Genomic DNA, 17,453 nt, shown 5'->3' with positions numbered 1-17,453 from the left:
CACAGAACACACATGCAACCCCCACAAATATCACCACACCAGTCCTGAATAAGACTCTTGTATGCTTCAGTCTGGATAGTACTGACACGAAATGAATGCCCAAGCAGTGTGTGTATGTGGTGCCATCTGTTATATATGGGAGAACTGCTGGGCCTCAGGGAACAGTCAAATCCATAATGCTTGGGTCAACAGCTTTATAAAAAAAAAATATATATATATATATATATATATATATATATATATATATATATATATATATATATCTTCCAAAAAAACTGTCTTCAACTATGCACTAATTTTGCAAGGCCTGATGATAACAACATCCATCTATTGCATAAAATTTTTTATGAAAAGTGGAGGGTTTTGGAAAATGAACTTTCAAATTTGTGATTTGTACTGTATAAATTGTAATGTCCATGCCCAGTATCAGAAAAAATACCATACAGTATTTTTTTTTTTTTTTTGCCACACGCCATGTATCCCAAACGGGGTGGCCAAGGGCTTAGAGTTAATTGTTTTTACAGGGAGGGGCACTAATCCTCCACCAACCCCACTTGACACGTAGGGAGAACGTTAACAATAGCAAATCCAAATACTTAATGAACATACAGTATGTATCAATGTAATAAACAAATCCTGTACACAAAGAGTCAGGAAATACATGAATAGATAGAGAGATACATACAAATATAAAGATACCTACATACGTACAGATAAGTAAGGAAATAAATTATACACAAACATACTGTACACCAACAAACATAAGCTACTGATGGATACAGTCACAAAACTTTAAAATATCTATCTATCTATGGGTGTTCTTTAAAATATCTATCTGTCTATCTATTGCCAGATGCCTTAATCCCATATGGGGTGCCCACAAACAAATCGCCACACATACTGTACAGTATTATGTTCTGCATGTATGATAATATTTGATGAGGTTCCAAGTGATTAGATATGCCTGATCATGTACCATTACATCATGTTTGGGTTACTTAACATTAGTCTAGGTTAGGTCCACTCCAGTAAACATAATCTATCCCTTATATATTACCTATTTTCTATATTTAACCTACCACTTACTGTAATATTTAACCTGACCCCTATAATTAACCTATCACTTACTGTAATATTTAACCTGACCCCTATATTTAACCTATCACTTACTGTAATATTTAACCTGACCCCTATATTTAACCTACCACTTACTGTAATATTTAACCTGACCCCTATATTTAACCTGGTACCACTTACTGTAATATTTAACCTGACCCCTATATTTAACCTACCACTTACTGTAATATTTAACCTGACCCCTATATTTAACCTACCACTTACTGTAATATTTAACCTAATCACTTTATTTTGCTTAGGCTACCTCACTATATAACCAACTCCTCCTATTTCGCCTACAACCTCTGCCTAACCTCGGTATCTAACACTTACTCCATAATTAACCTAACCTCTATATTTAACTTATCCAATATCTAACCTTAGTACTGTGCTGTGGTAGTACCTATATTTAACATAGTGTACCCCTTATACCTAACCCACAGCCAATATGCAATCTACTACCTATATATAACCTATCACCTATACTGGTACTATGACTTACTTCCTATATGAAACCAATCTCTTGTAAGCAGCTCCTGTACTTAGCCTATATCAGCAGTTACTTATATCTGAAGAAATTTATTTACGTCGCAAGCTAAAAACGTCAGTCCATCAATGAAAGGGTCTGAATCCTGATGTATGCAGGAGGCACCACTCGACTCAGGTGTCCAATGATCCTCAGGTGGCTGGTTGCAAAAGGAATACTACGAGAAACACCTAGGGGAAGCAACCACAGTAACTTGACTGATGCAGTGGTCTGGCATTGTGGAAAAATGACTAAATAATCCACCACAGGCTCAAAGACCAAGTCACGGAGATGAGCACCTGAGATGTGTCGCATGGTGTCTGCCCCTACCTTTACCACTATCGGTATTTACCCTAACATACCAACTATTTTTACTGGGTGAAACTGTAAAACACCGGTGCACCAATTCCACCTGTCTTCTTACATTCTCACTTTCGTAAGGAAAGTAATTTTAATACAGTTCCATGCAACACAGATAATTACTTGTTGATTTCAGACTATGAAACATGTAAAACAAGCAAAATTTTGCCTATTTTGGGGTATTTATGGAGGCTACTTGGATGCCTGCGGCAGCGTCTTTACTGATGGTTTCATCAACCTAACTAGGGGACCTCGTCTCCCAGACCCCCTATGATTCTAACCACCTAGGATTGCCCCTAAATCTAACAATGGAAGCCACCAATACGTATTACAAAACTCCTGACCTAACCTATCTTAATCAACCTAGGAAAGACCTATTTGATTAATATGTAACACCAGTGCCCATGTGCTACAGTATCAGTTTTTCATGTAACCCATTCAGGTCAGGCAGCCACTCATCATAAGATGGTAGCCATTAGTAAAATAACAAGGTTAATCTCATTATGAATCTGTTAAGCAAATTACTACACAGGTTGTTATAATTCATCACCTAATTTTACTTTACCCTCTAAATTCAACAATTCTACCATCTAAATTTAACTTCCCATCTAAACTTATGCAAACTACCACCTCTATGCAAGCTGCCAGCTATACCTATCTCATTTAAATTAAAACTGTCACAAAATAAAATTTTAGCTGTAAATAAACAATAGCAATTGCCAGGAAACAGTGACCTACTTATATACCACCCAATTAAACTCATGGACGGTGGGAATTGTCAGGACATGATGTGAGAAAGACAAACATGCCAACCTATTGCAGTGGAATTATACTCGGCGAAATGAGCAGAAAAAAATGCTGCAAAAATTAGCCAAAAATCACAGTAGCACCAACGCCCCAATATAATCCCTGGACTCAATTGCTCCCATTCCTCGGCACAGATCGCCCTTTTTCTTGATTGCTTCATTCCATATTGACAAGAAATGGTTGTTTTTTGTATCTGGTGCATATTTACCTCAGCCTCGAGCCCATGGCGGGGTAAATAAGGCTGACATGACCAGCTGGCCGCCTCTCCTCACTCTCACTCGCCAACTACACTATTCGCCACTGCCAAAAAATCGCCAACTTTGTTGGGCATTTTGACATAAACGTGGACTAAGCCTTCCACACTAATCTGAATTCCTCGAGCTGGACCAAATAAAGGCAATATTAATTATTATAAGTTGACTGGCTTCATTTGTCATCGTAATGTTAATATACTGTGAAGGTGATGAACGATCTCTGTCGGTGAATTCTCCAAAAAGTCTCACTCCCCAACGTTCACTCTCAAGCCAAGGACTGACACTAACTCAATGCTTGAAGCATTACTTAAATGCTTTTTTTTTTAATACAAAATTTAAGAATCAACGTATTATATAACTCTAATACAGCACTATAAAAAATGAGCGATCTATAACCTAGTCACGTAGATACGCAAAACATAAAAAGTCTGTGATTTGCCAATGTTGATCTTCCTTGTTTTAGTTTATTTATGCTGAATTATTCTATTATCCTTGGGGAGGAGGGAGAAAGAATCACTCACATATTCGGTAAAAGATGATTGAAAGGGGGAAAAGATGAAGCGACTTTCCCATTCTACACTTTGGTTCAAGCAACATCATACCACCACCGACACAATTTTTTTATTTTGGGTAGACCTTCAGCACAATAAAACAAGAAAGGGGGAGGGATGAACAAGTAATTAAGTACAGTAGTTTCCTTTCTTCCATAATAAAGTCTTCTTATGGATACCAAAGAACACAAATGTATTCACTGCAATCATGCTCGGGCTTCCAGGTGACTGCCAAAAAATCTCCTCATTAGACCGTCAATGGTTTGCATTAAAAGTCTGTCTGGGTTTCAAGTTTTGTTACACAAGTATACAAACTTTAGCACCCTGTCAAGATCCAACAGCCACTATATTCAATGACTGGTGTAGATTGATGTCCTCTGAGTGGGTATTTTTGGTGGAGACAATGATGCCAGCTGCTGCAGAGTAGTGCAGTGCTGGTATTCACTCTCTTGTATCACTGGGGAGGAAATTAAAGTTGGTATGATAATATTTTCATGTGTTATTATTACTGCTGGCATCACAGACACTGGACGGATGTGATGGTAGGACATTCACTCTACCTCAATACCACAATCATGCTGACCTTAAACACAGCAACTGCTGCATTATACTCATCAGCCTTTGCTACAAGTGAAACAAGCATGATAATCAGTTCTAAACAGTTCACAGTATTTTACTTGATGTTTTGACTCAGAAGTTGCTCATCAGACCATCAGACATGTAGTGGGTATTCATCAATGTAGTAAATGATTACCTGGGTTGCATGAAACACTCCATTTTTTTTTTATTCCTATCAGCATCCACACCAGCATATATGCATCACCTTACAGCTAATAATTCATCTCTGAGATCATCACACTTCACAGGGAATGTAAGAAATGCTGGAATCACAACACACACACAGCTGGATTCTATGTAGCACAGAACATTTTGTAACACCTCTTCCTCAGCAATTTATTTTGTGTAATATATCCTAAAGTTCTCATGCTGTATGTTTTAATGTTGATGTATTTTGCATAATCAACATACTTTTTTTTTTTTTCTTTTAAATTCCATACACCCAATTACAGGTGCCCTCCTTTCACACCTGACAATACTGACATGTAATGCACAAAGTAATCTCTGAAGAATTGTTACAAAATCACCACAGCTACTTAAACTAAGGGCTATAAAATTCAACATAAAAAGTATCAATACCCATACCATCAACCCTTTCAATATTGTATTTTCTTTATCGCAGTTTCTTCTTGTTACTTTTGAATAATTTTATTCATCTTTGGAAAGACCTCCTGATGATGAATGATTTATCATTTTGTAAAATTCCCAATGCTCAAGACGCTTTTACTGAAGGCCTGGCAGGAATAACTAGAATTGATCAGGAGGGTGTCCTGGGAAATATATGACATTCTACAGGAGGTTGCTCTATGGCTAATTCTGACTAATAAAAGCTACATCAACACATGTCCAATTCTGAAATATATGGAGCTGTATGGTAATTACTTATCATCTATGGATGAAAATGTATCTTTTGTATTCACATGGTCATCAGTAAAATTTAGCTCCATAATGGCTTACAATACTCAAAATTGCTCCACGAATATCCTGATATTTCTCACGTATTCCCCTCGCCACCTTGTACACCAACAGTGATTCATGCTGCATTCCACCAGTTCTCGGTTCCCCCTCCTGTATATCCTCGGAACTATCCTACATTATACACAAGTCCGTCACAACAAACTCACTCTTACATTAAAGGACTTTTCTTGTGGGTTAAGGAAGCTTCCCATCACCTCTTACTTGGTGAATTACTGGAGTTTGCATATTACTGTGGCACTTCAGAAGCTGGGAGGCACACCTTGGGGTCCTGATGCTATGAAAAGTTATGGGCCTTTGAACCTCCTGCTATACAAATGGCCTCTCCACCCCAAGCTAAAGAGTTAATTCAACATTATATTCTATGAGTATTCCTTATGTGTCAATCATTTTAGATTATGAAACACAGTACAAAAAATATTTGCTACATAATAGTAAGCTCCTGGCTGGCTCTCCAGGTCCCTCTTGCGCCCAGTCCCTGATGTTTTGGTACAATTTACTGTATGTCCCACTCTCTTGGGACCCTGTGGCACTTAGAGATATAATCTGATAAGAAGAATGTGTTAGGAAGCTTCTCCCAAACCCAAAAGAATACAGTTATCTTCTAAGTAAAGACTAAACGCCTTAATCACTAAAATGGAATGTGTTTTAGCTAAAGCTTTTGAGCTGCCGGGAATTAAGGTTATTTCAGGCGAACTTGTCAGACATGGTTCTCTCTCTCTCTCACTCTCACGTACATGCACACACTGCAATGGTAATTCTGCTTTTAGCCAAACACAAAACATCTAATCATGTCCAGAATGTGTCACAATAGACAAACAATTTGATCCAAACAGTGAGCATTTAAGAGTTTAACCCCTTCAGCATGATGATGTCTCATAGTTCATTCTAACCACCATCAAACAACTACAGTACATTTAGCTTCGGAAATATCTGAGACTGAGGGTAGTTAAACACTATCCCCAAAAATTCCTTCAGTCGTGTGCAATGTCTTCACTATTTACTCTTGCTGTTTAGCTTAGCAAAGATCTGAGAATGAAAGGGTTAAAAGGCATTTTTATTTCAGACACATAATTTTATCCATCCCAATCCTCTGGCTGCAGAATACGAACCTTACTGAATTTCACACACAGTGGTTAGACGATTAATATGGGTCAGGGAACCACAACACAGCCAAACAGTTAAGACTATCTCAATTAAGGTTTTCTTGCTGAGGATGACAGTCCTATCTTATGTCAGCTCAAGCCAGATGATTAAATTCAGCTGAAAGAAACCCATCACAGCCAGAGAATTAAGAAAGACATAATGGACAACAAAGGCTAAACCAGTGAGCACAAGAGAGCTTAAACTAGGGTAGCAAAGTGATGAGCAGCATTAGGGTAACTTATTTGGCAATGCGTATAAACACCTGCTACATAACACGAGGTGACACACTTCATTAACCAGGTACATTATTAGCAGCAGTATCGCCCAACATTCATTTACACATATCTGACTAAACTTAAAAATGAACAATAGGTAAACTGGATGGATGAAGTACCATGTATGCAAGTAGATGCACATAACAATGGATACACCCCTCTTTAGCTTGGCAGTCGACACAATGACTCTATTCTACACACGTCAAGAAAACAAGATGAGGCTGCCTGTAGGATGGCACTGAGATTTCAAAGGCTTGAATGATATATTAGTGGGTGTACGATTAGTCTCCTACTATTATTGTTTTCTATTCCCTACTTCTGACTCCTACCTCACTGATGTTGTGGGAACTGAATTATGATGATGATGATGATGATGATAAATTATTTAACTTTAGTAAACTGAAATGTAAGATGATTTTGGGAAAAAATGTTATAAAGTGTTAGTGCCTGACCATGAGGTTTTGTGCACAATGCAGTTGACCAAATTTCACCTGGTGGCATTATCAGTTTGAGTGTAAGAGATATTTGAGGACAAAGAAGCTTGAAGGTGGTTGTCAGGGCCATCTCCTGTTAGGGAGTTCCCAGGAGAAAGAAAGACATAGGAAATGAACAAGATGTGGAGGAATATAGAGGATGGCACAGAAGCCATCTGAATCGTGAATCAGAAATGATTACATGGAGTTTAGGGAACTGCTGTCCTTTACTGTCAATAAAGGGACTCTATCTCCACAAGAAAAAGGAGTTGTATATGGTACTTCATGTGTGCAACATGTGATGCTGTTTGGTAGTGAAACATAAGTAGTAAAGGATTAATAGATCTGCAGACAAAATGCCACTGAGGTTATGTAGAACCACAATGAGGGACACACCAACATGTGCAGATTTAAGAGGACATCTGGGTACTGACAGTGTCTGTCAGGTGATGTACACTCGCTCCAGAAAGTATCGGTGCAGCATATGTGTTTAATATTATGACACGGAACAAAGGAAACTGGAAATTGCGGTTCTTTCCTTCCACACACAGGCATCCCAGACGATAATTGACTGCTGTATCAGACACCTCTTGTGTCCTTCATAATGTGTAGGGAATGGCCGTAAATGTTATAATATATGTAGATATTAACGGGCTGTCACTGCCACAGGGTCGAATCATTCCGGATGGCATCGAACCTACAGTGCACCGATAATTTCTGGAGCGAGTATACACAGGTTGGCTCTGGTGGTGTGAAAAGAAGACCATGTGTGCAAGTAACTGAGTAAAGCACTGTATAAACCTGTATGTGTATGGGTCAACCCCGGCCGGCACACCAGGATGAGGTTCTGGGAGGAAACCTCAGGGTTACATGAGGGACTTAAATGAAATGTTGCAGGAAACGATGCAGCTTGGGTAGCAGCCATCTTGTAAATAATGAATGTAAATACACAGTGTCCCAGGACAACATACTAACATTAGGAGCTGATTCTTTGGCTAATTTTTAGTAGATGCCGTATCAAAACAGATCTAACTTTCAACAATTATGGAGTACAATTGATGATGATCTTATGGGTGAACTTGGTTGTTGGTACTTAGTAGCACTGGTCTGTCTGACTAAGCAGACCCATCAACCACAAGCAAGCAACTGTCCCTGCAGGGCTGTCCCATGCACAATGTTCCCTTGCAGGAGACAGTGCCTCACCACAGCGAGGCACAGGGAAGTGTGGAGGTTTCCTTCATAATTCAACAATAAGGTCATCAGTAACTGTAGCTCTGTAATGGCTGAGAACCGGACCCTACATAATACAGTATAGCTTTTTTTACCCATAATTAGCCAAAGATTTACCACCTAAAGTTAGTATATACATCCTGGAATACCATACATATTTATTAGAATGTACAGTACAAAAACAGATAATGGATGTTTTAATCATACCAATAATTACGTGATGCTTGATGCTGTCTCTATACTTTTACACACACATCCAAACTTTCTCGAAATTCTTATGAAGTACATGTCTAATTTCAGCTACCTACTCATCTACCCACCAACTGCTTGTACAGATGCAATAACAAGAGACAAAATAAACAACCACTCTCATATTAACAAGTGCTTGCAGGTGCAGAGAAAATAACAGTGTGATAGAATGCAAGTGGCTATCTATAAATATTTAAATACAAACCATAAATTCAATAAATACATAAAACAGTAAATAAATAAGTGAATTTAATAAATATATAAAACAATAAAGTATCAAGCTATTTTTTTTTTTTTGCCAATTCTTGTGTGACTGACCAAGGCCTATAAAAAACAAAGCCACCTTCCACTCATTCTGATTGCACAGTTAACAATACAGTACAGTACTAATTTTAAAGCATAGATGATTGAATTGTAGCCTTTGGGACTTTCTGATACTGATAGGATTAACCACTTGTCTTCAGTAATAAGCAGGGAGATGAGGAGGAACTGACGGATGTTTGTATATCTGGGCAGTGACGCCAACTGGTTATACTAGTGTCACCATGTGAAGGCATCCTAGCCAGGCACCAAATTGTCAGGATATCTATCCATCTCTATACCTAGGCAGCTGCCGCCAAAGAAAGACAGGTAGCCGAGACAGGACGACACACTCCCAATTTACTCACCCACATGTACACATTTATTCGTATCTGAGCAAAATAAAATAAAAACTCCCTCAGGCCTGGCAGAATAAAAATACCTCCCCTCAACCTCTTCACTTCCGGGGCATCTTTCCCACCATAACCTAGTTCCTGAAAGTTATTCAGCTGAGGCTTGACAAGTGCCATTAATCCCTTCAGTACCACTAAGTCTCTGGCATTTTATTCCAGCTACTTAAGTTACAACGATGCTATTCATTGCTTCACTACTATTGCATGTCTTCTATATTTTACATTTTCTTCACATGAAAGTGGAGTCAGGTGCAGATGATGGTGGATGGTGTGATGACGGGTGGTGGTGGTGGTGGTGGAGGGTGGTGGAAGTAGTGGTGGTGGTGGTGGAGCGTGCCTGGAACAGTTCTCTCAGCAGTGCAGCCTTTTCTCTCTCCAACACCGTAATGCGCTCACTCTTGTTGCTCACCTCCTGTCATTCACACCAGGACACACAGGCAGAGATACAGTGCACGTTAATACCTCCTTCAGTACAAACACATTATTAAATTCAAAATGAAAGAACACAAGGCTGAGACAGTAAAGATTATACTGTATTCAACTTAAGAGTAATTGTTCCTTGTTTAACCCCTTGTGTCCAGCGATGTGGCTTTGTTTTTATTCTTGCTACCACAAAAATATCTTACCCAATTTTCAACAGAAATTCAGTAGTGAAGGAAAAAAATGAAAACTTTATATCTACTGTTTGAGCGCCTCCCCTGAGCTGAAAAAAAAAATCCCAAGACAGCAAGAATAAAATACATAATAAATCACCAAAAAGAATAAGTTAAGGGCAGCGTGTGATTACCTCAGTCAGCAGGTGGTTCTGTTCCTTTAGCCGGCTGATGACCCTATCCACATCGTCGGGTGCGTCAGTGGTGCGGCTGGTGGTGTGGTGGGTGGGGTGTGGGGCCAGAGTCAGGTGGGCGGGTAACCCATGTTCACTGGCATCCATCAGTGCCTGTGGCGGGAAATTTGATTGGCTTTTACCTGAGAGAAGTGGACTGCTGCCATCACCATTCATGTTAAGGCTAAGGTATTCTTGGTATCTTGCCTGCATCATCATCATCATCATCATCATCCCAATTAAGGCTATGGTATTTATTTCTATCTTGCCTGCACCATCATCTCCAACACCTTACTCTCTCCTTGGAATACCAAAACAGGGGATGGCCATGGCAGGAACACCTAATCCTCAACCACCTGTCTTACTCTCTTAGAAACTCTTCATCTTCCTGCTCTCTCACAAACATACTACTGGACTACCGCCACAAACTGAATGCTAAATTGTGGTTATGAGGCAGCAGTAAGTCTTCTTGATTACCACAATCTTTTCACTTTAACTTGACCTAAGACTGTGATCTCTCTAACTTGAACAGTTTACTATGACAAGAGATTAACACCATAATATGATGCTATTTGATACTCTTTTTTAGTTCAACTTAGGTTAAAATTGCCTTCTCTCCATCTTGAATGATAGGCTGTGACAATGGTTTAACACTAGGATACTGTTACTCTTTTCACTTTCACAAAAAAACAATAAAGCATCCTGGGAAACCTAAGGCATACTTGATATTACCTGTAAGTGGCCGTTAACCTCATGGATCCGCGCCAACTGGAAGTGTAGTTTCTCTTGCTGTGCTTCTAGACTTGGCTCCTGTAACAAACAAGTGAACCATCATTATCATCATCACAGCTTCTTTTTCCCGACATAAGAAATGGTGAGGCTTGGTCCAGAAATCAATAAAAGCAAAACACAAAATAAGGAGAACCATCAGCAGCATGCCCAGTAAAATTACATACTTCTCTCTGACAAGGGGTGTATGTTTTCACCCGTTTCTTTGTTTGTTCATTAGTTTGTCTGTTTGCAAGATTACTCAGAAACTAAAAGAGATTTGGACCAAATTTGGTGGGCAGATAGCCCATGTCCCAGGGAAAAGCCATTTAACTTTTGAGACCGATCTGAACCATGCTACAGATTCTGGATCCGGAAAATGCTTTTTGTGAAACCCTAATCAATGATGAGAAAACCTGACACATTATGAAAAGTGGTTTGGAAATTTCGTTGCCCTTGTCGGCGAGATGAGGTCCACTGAATGCCCCTCTAATTAACTTCATGGGTTTGGGTCACAAGGAAGTGTAGGTTATCTTGGTGCACTTCTCAGGCTGGCTCTGCAGGGAAAAGACTGGAGAAGTACAAGTGAGAGAGTAACAATGATCAGAAAGAGTGTACGTGATGAGTAGAACATACCCAACATTTAAAAGAACTACTTTCCATGTGTGTGTGTGTGTGTGTGTGTGTGTGTGTGTGTGTGTGTGTGTGTGTGTGTGTGTGTGTGTGTGTGTGTGTGCATGAAGAAAAGTGGGGAAGGTACTGGAGACAGAAAAAGGAAGTATTGCAAAGGTGATTTGTTTTCAATGGACAGAAGTGGGACATCCCACAATGCACTGCACCCTAAGTTATAGCTGCATGAAGCTCTAGGAGCCTAAGATATGAGGCAGGCAGGAATGAGTTTCTTTTGTTACTATCAAGTCCTCCCTCCAATCCAATAACATATGGACATGAACTGAGCTGAAAGGGGTTAGGGATCTTTGCAGGTAAATGATGTTAGAACAAGACCGCACCTGTGTATGTGCTGAGGAGTGTGGTAGGTAGTGCAGTCGCTCTGATATGGCATGCAGTTGTTGTCGATACCACGCCCTTGCCCGTTCCACCACCTCATACCCCTGCACCAGCATGTCACGCTCCGCCTCAAGCTGCTTCAGACGACGCAGCTGCACAGAAAGACATCATAACTGACACTTTTGCTGATATCTTCTTTGAGTAAACATCATCAAGTATACAGAGAGTTCACATCTTACCTGATGAATCTTCTTGCCACACATGGGTGTTTTGATCATGCTAACAAGAAAACACTGCTTAGCCAACTGAAGGAAATCTGAGCAGTAAAATGGTCAAGTACTGTAGATGAGTACACCACACTACAGTCCTGACATTCCCTAATTACCTCAGTTGATGTGTTTATAATTTCTTCCACCGCTATGAATGAACTTAACAAAGGTATGGTACTCTATTCTGGCTAACATCCAGCAACTCTGCTCAATGGAGGAACCCTGCTGGTCAACTGATTAGAGAGCAGGAATCAACAGAAGGTTTTTTTTCATTAGAAACACAAAAATCAAGAAGCTGGAAGTCCTAAACAATGAAAAAAATGGATGCTTGTCCCATATCACTGGACACATTGTTGGTGATGATCATGATGATGACTGATTGTTGACTGGTGACAACTAATGACTGACTGCTGATTGGCAACTCGTGACAGATGACTGATGGTGATTACTACTTACCATATTATTGTCAATGCCATTCTGCAAGGTGTGTCTCCGTGGCTCTCTCTTTCGACTTGACTTTTTGTGTCCTGCTCCTCCTCCTGCTGTTGTTGTTGCTGCTGTTGTGGCTGCAGTGGGTGGGTCCTGCTGTGCTGTGGCTCCTATGGCCCCTGCCCCGGCCCCATCTCCAACCCCCCGCATCCCACTCGAGGTGGGGACACTTTCACTCTCTCGTCTCCTCTCACGAACCTCCTCCCGCCCTCCCACTGCACCAACTGGTACTCTGAAAACCATAAGTATTGTCATTATTGCCACTGCCAATGAAGCTGGAGGAAGGTATGTAATCATGTTTGTCTGTCTGTTTGCTGACAAGATATTTCAAAAATTTGTTGTTAGATTTGAATGAACTTCAGTGGGTAGGTGGGCACTGGGTCAAATGAGTGAATCAGATTTTGAAGTGGATCTGGATCCTGATGCAGGAATAAATGATAAATTTTATTAGCACTGATGGAAGCATACCATCACTGAGATTGTGTAACATGAGCAGACTAACACCTCAGAATTAATTACCTCCACTGACGCTGCTGGACAGAGGTTGGTTTATAAATCATAAACTATAATGGTGATGGAAGAGGTATGCACTCTGAGTGCTTCCTGATAACTGTTATCATTAAAATTATAATTAACATTAATATTATCCCCACTGTCATTATTTTTCCTCATCATTACCATCATTATTACTATCTTCTCCAATGTCATCAGCATTATTCCCACTTCACCCAGGATACTGATATCAAGTTGTATGGGCTCAGTTCCATCACATAAAAACTGTCCTCCTATTGCATCCTTTCAAGTCACGTTACACTCACCTGGCATCCCTGTAGTCTCTGTTGGTGCCGTAGTTGTTGTTGTCATCAGTGTGTGGGTTTGGGTCTGGCCTGGGGTGCTCAGGTCGAGTGCGTTCCTTGTGCCAGGTCTGCAGTGCCGATCGTATGCCTGCCCGCCTCAGTGGCACCCCCGCCCCACTGCCCCCTGGTCCCCCCACCCCACCAGATGCTTCAGGGGGGTCCAGATAACGCTCCAGGCTCCACCCTCTCTCTCGACGATTATCACTGTCACCACGATCCCTGAAATACATAAAGCAATAAAGACTATTATTATCATCATCACAACACTCCTTGAAACTTACTGTACAAATACTGCCACTGGTATACACCTATCACTGCAACACAGGTGCTGAAGAGGAATGCCTTCACACAGTGGCACTGACACAACCATGAGGCTCCACTGCCCTATCATACAAACATCTCCAATTCTCTCCTTATTCTCCAGAACGAGGCAGCTTCAGCCTGCAGTTCACCAGGTTCACATCCACATGAATCTGAGGCCACAACAACAAAACAGCTACAATCCCCTCTCACTCCAACACATACAAATCATCATCATCATCATCACAGTCACCACCCCAGGTCTTCATGATTCACTGTTACCACATTCCCTGGTACACTTATGACCATCACTGTACTGTCTTAACTTGGCCTAAAACTGCTATCTCTCCATTTGAAGTGAGAAATTAACACTAAAATATGATGGTAATAAAGCAGCTGTAGTGTTGTTTTATTCTGTTACCAAGTTGTAAGTTGAGCAGAACATCGGAATATAGTGCTAGTCATGAAGTGGTATGGATAAGATGTAAAGTCAGAGTACTGCCTTACCCTACCCTGTCCCATCCTACTCCACTCTGCCCTGCCCTACCTTCCCCTATGCCACCAGACTGACCTGTCTCTGCAGATGTCCCTGGATCGGTCATGGTGTATGGTGTGTGTGGTGCGGTCCAGTGAGTGGGTGGCTCTGTGGTCTTGGTGTTGTCGACCATCCAGGTTGCGATCCAGGCTATGAGTCCCCGCCCCATCCCGGTCAAGGGCACGAGGGGGCTTTGGGGGCCCTGGTGGTGCTGCCCCGGGTCTCCCCAACACACCCCCAACCCCCATCTTAATGTCGGGCTTGCTGAGGCGGTGCAGTGGAGGGTGGGGCTCCCGGGGTGGGGGCGGTGGGTCCACCAGCTGGGGGAGGGACGCTGTGCGTTCTGCCCGAGAGTGGTGGCCACCTGGGGGTGGGGGAGGAGCTGGGGCCAGCCTCACATGGGGCCCTCCTGGCTCCTGATTAATGATGGGAACATCAGATTAACCCAACACCATAATACACTAAATTATTCTAAGCTTACTAAGATCTCTAGCATATTCTCCTAAGCATTGTGCTATGAAAGAAAGAACACACAAAAGGCATTTTATACAAAGAATTAACTGTATTAGCTAAAAACCTGATACTATGCCAGCTGAGCCACATCACCCCTGCATGATGTCTACATATCTATCATTCTAATTCTTTGTTGCCCGATCAGCAGTATAAGGGTTAGGGACTACGCTACTTAATCCTGACATTTAACTTGAGAATGACCGATTGTTCTCCCCTGAGTGGCATATGTGAGCATTAAACCCCAACCACCCACTAAAAAAATACCTGATCCAGCAGCGGGGCGGAGGGTGGTCGGTTATGGCCAAGAGGGGGTGGGGGTGGCTGGGGAGGGGGTGGGGGCTGAGGCTGACTGGCGGCCATGTTGCCACTCCGGTCATCAACACTGCGGTCCTCCATCTTGTTGCGCAGGAGACTGATCTGTGGGTGTGGGTGACATTACAAATAACAACACAGCTGACCAGTACTGAATGTGAGAGAGAGAGAGAGAGAGAGAGAGAGAGGGGGAGGGGAGAGGGTATCTCTGAATCATTAACACATCTATAATTTTACTGTATTACATAAAAACTATATCTATCTACCTACAGCATCATCCAATCCTTTGTTGTCTCACACACAATAATATTTCCATCCCAGCACTTCATTTCTTTCTCACCTGTAGCCCTGCACAGAATCGCTCAAATGAGAGATAACCGTCAGGGGGCGTAACTTTCCGCAGACTGGCCAAAACATCCCGAGGCAAACCCTGCCGACCATCATCCTGCCAACGACGCTCAATCTCTGTCGACATAATGACTGAATCAAATAAATAAATAAATAAGTAAACTAAGATTAAATAAACAAATAGGCACATAAACAAAAAGGCAAAATCAGTAACGTAAAATGCATTAAAAAGTACAGGCAAACAAAATGATAAAAATAAAAATAAACAGAGCCAAGAACATGCAAGCTATCTATCTGTCTACAGCTAGACACCATAATCCCTTAAGAGGCGCCCTTTTGTCTTAGAGTTATGTAGCTGTTTTATGTAGAGGAGCACTAACCCTCCGCAAACCCACTTGTTGACATGTAGGGAAAGTGTGTGGGTTGGTTATAGGTTACCACCCAGCACTGTAAATGGTTTTCTGGTTTACAGGAAACCATTAGGCTTGTAACTCAATGTAAAGTCACTTATATGGGAAGAAGAATTACAAAAAGTGGCAGGAAAGATGGGAGAAATAGGAAGAGAGGAGGGCAGACACAGAAAAAGCATTATAAAGGTGAAAGACAAAACAAGCAAGCAAAGAGATACAATACATACACAAAAAGATATGTAAACAAGCCCGCACCTGAGAACTTAACAAATCCTGAGCGCTGGTCATCCATGATGTCAAACAGCGTCCTCATGGCACTGACGAAGGGCTTGGGTAGGCCTTCAAGGGCTCGGCTACCACTCTGGGTTGTTGTCATGGTGCTGGGGTTGAGTGGGTGAGGAGTTGCTGTGACTGTGAGTGGCTGGATGAAGTGGCTCTAAGTGGCTGGGTGAGTGGATGAAGTGGCTGTGAGAGGTGACTGTTTGAGTGACTGGAGTGGCTGACTGAGTGTATGGAATGGTTGTGTATCGGTCCCTGGGTGACAATATGAAGTGACTGAATGGCTGGGTGACCATGAAGTGGCTGTGAGTGGTGACTGGTTGAATGACTGGAGTGGCAGACTGAGTGTATGGATTGGTTGTGTATGAGTCCCAGGGTGATAAGTAATTGTAACTGGCTAAGTGACTGTGTGGATGGAATGAACTGGTGGAGTGACTGTGTAGTTGCAAGTTGGCTGTGAATGGCTGTGGGAATACTATATGTGGAGAAACTGTCAGTGGTTGGTGAAGTGACTGTGTAAGTGCTGTGACTGGCTATGAATGATTGGTGAAGTGCTTGTGAATGGTTAGGGAATGGGGAGAGGGGAAAAGGCTAAGTGAATAACTGTACTTCTCAAATGGGTGGCTGAATGACTTAGTTGGAGGACTGGCTGTGTGTGGGTGAAGTAGTGACTGGATGGCTAGGCATAGGTGGTGATGAAGTAGCTTTATAACTTAGTGAATGTGGTTATGGTAGTTAGCTGAGTGGTGAAGAGTAGTTGGAGGGTGGCAGTGTGGATGAATGATTGGTGGAGTTGCTGAGTGAGTGGCTGAAAGTGGGTGTGAAAAACTAAGTGGCTAAAAAAGATTGGGTGGGTGAAAGTGGCTGTGAATGGATAGTGGAGGAGATGAATAGCCAACTTGGTTATGGAGCAGCTGAGGGAGTGGTGGAAGAACCCAGAGTGATACGTGGCTGGTGGCTCACTAAATATAAGAATGAAAAAGGCAAGAAAGCAGTGAATGACAAACAAGATATCACGCAGTACGGGATACCAAGTGCAAGAGGGAAAGATGAGTGAGAGGAACCAGTAAGTTAAAGTTAAAGAAAAAGCAAGTTACAAGGATAAATGGATGGTAAACAATGCTGAACAGACCTGTGAGTACTGTAATGAATGAGTAAATGAGTGAGTGACGGTTGCTGAATGAGACAGTGCTAGTGTGTTGTGGAGCATTAAGGTGAATGAAAGAATGAGTAAGCAAGTATGTGT

At 41.5% G+C, this 17,453-nt stretch overlaps 2 protein-coding genes across 2 annotated transcripts in view; both read right to left on the bottom strand.

Moving 5' to 3' along the window:
- The window catches only part of LOC145401734 (uncharacterized), a 52,752-nt gene extending 49,671 nt beyond the window's left edge, over window positions 1-3,081 (bottom strand). The window contains 1 exon segment of the mRNA XM_080273915.1: window positions 3,018-3,081. Within this exon segment, the coding sequence (XP_080130041.1) occupies window positions 3,018-3,034 (17 nt within the window). The 5' untranslated portion in view covers window positions 3,035-3,081.
- Window positions 3,082-4,170: 1,089 nt separating this feature from the next.
- LOC145401733 (suppressor APC domain-containing protein 2) lies at window positions 4,171-16,304 on the bottom strand. The gene is given in 12 exon segments (XM_080273914.1): window positions 4,171-4,238; window positions 9,527-9,624; window positions 9,626-9,705; window positions 10,081-10,233; window positions 10,852-10,926; window positions 11,898-12,047; window positions 12,621-12,885; window positions 13,472-13,729; window positions 14,382-14,761; window positions 15,123-15,275; window positions 15,511-15,635; window positions 16,184-16,304. Coding segments are annotated over 12 exon segments (1,926 nt in total).
- Between the last annotated feature and the right edge of the window lie 1,149 nt (window positions 16,305-17,453).

The sequence above is a fragment of the Coenobita brevimanus genome, chromosome 56 (assembly GCF_032717465.1).
Source record: "Coenobita brevimanus isolate Jiangsu-jjx chromosome 56, ASM3271746v2, whole genome shotgun sequence".
In the NCBI taxonomy this organism is placed as follows: Eukaryota; Metazoa; Arthropoda; class Malacostraca; order Decapoda; family Coenobitidae; genus Coenobita; species Coenobita brevimanus.
Note: the sequence above shows the minus strand (reverse complement) of the source record. Positions and strands in the feature narration are given on the sequence as shown.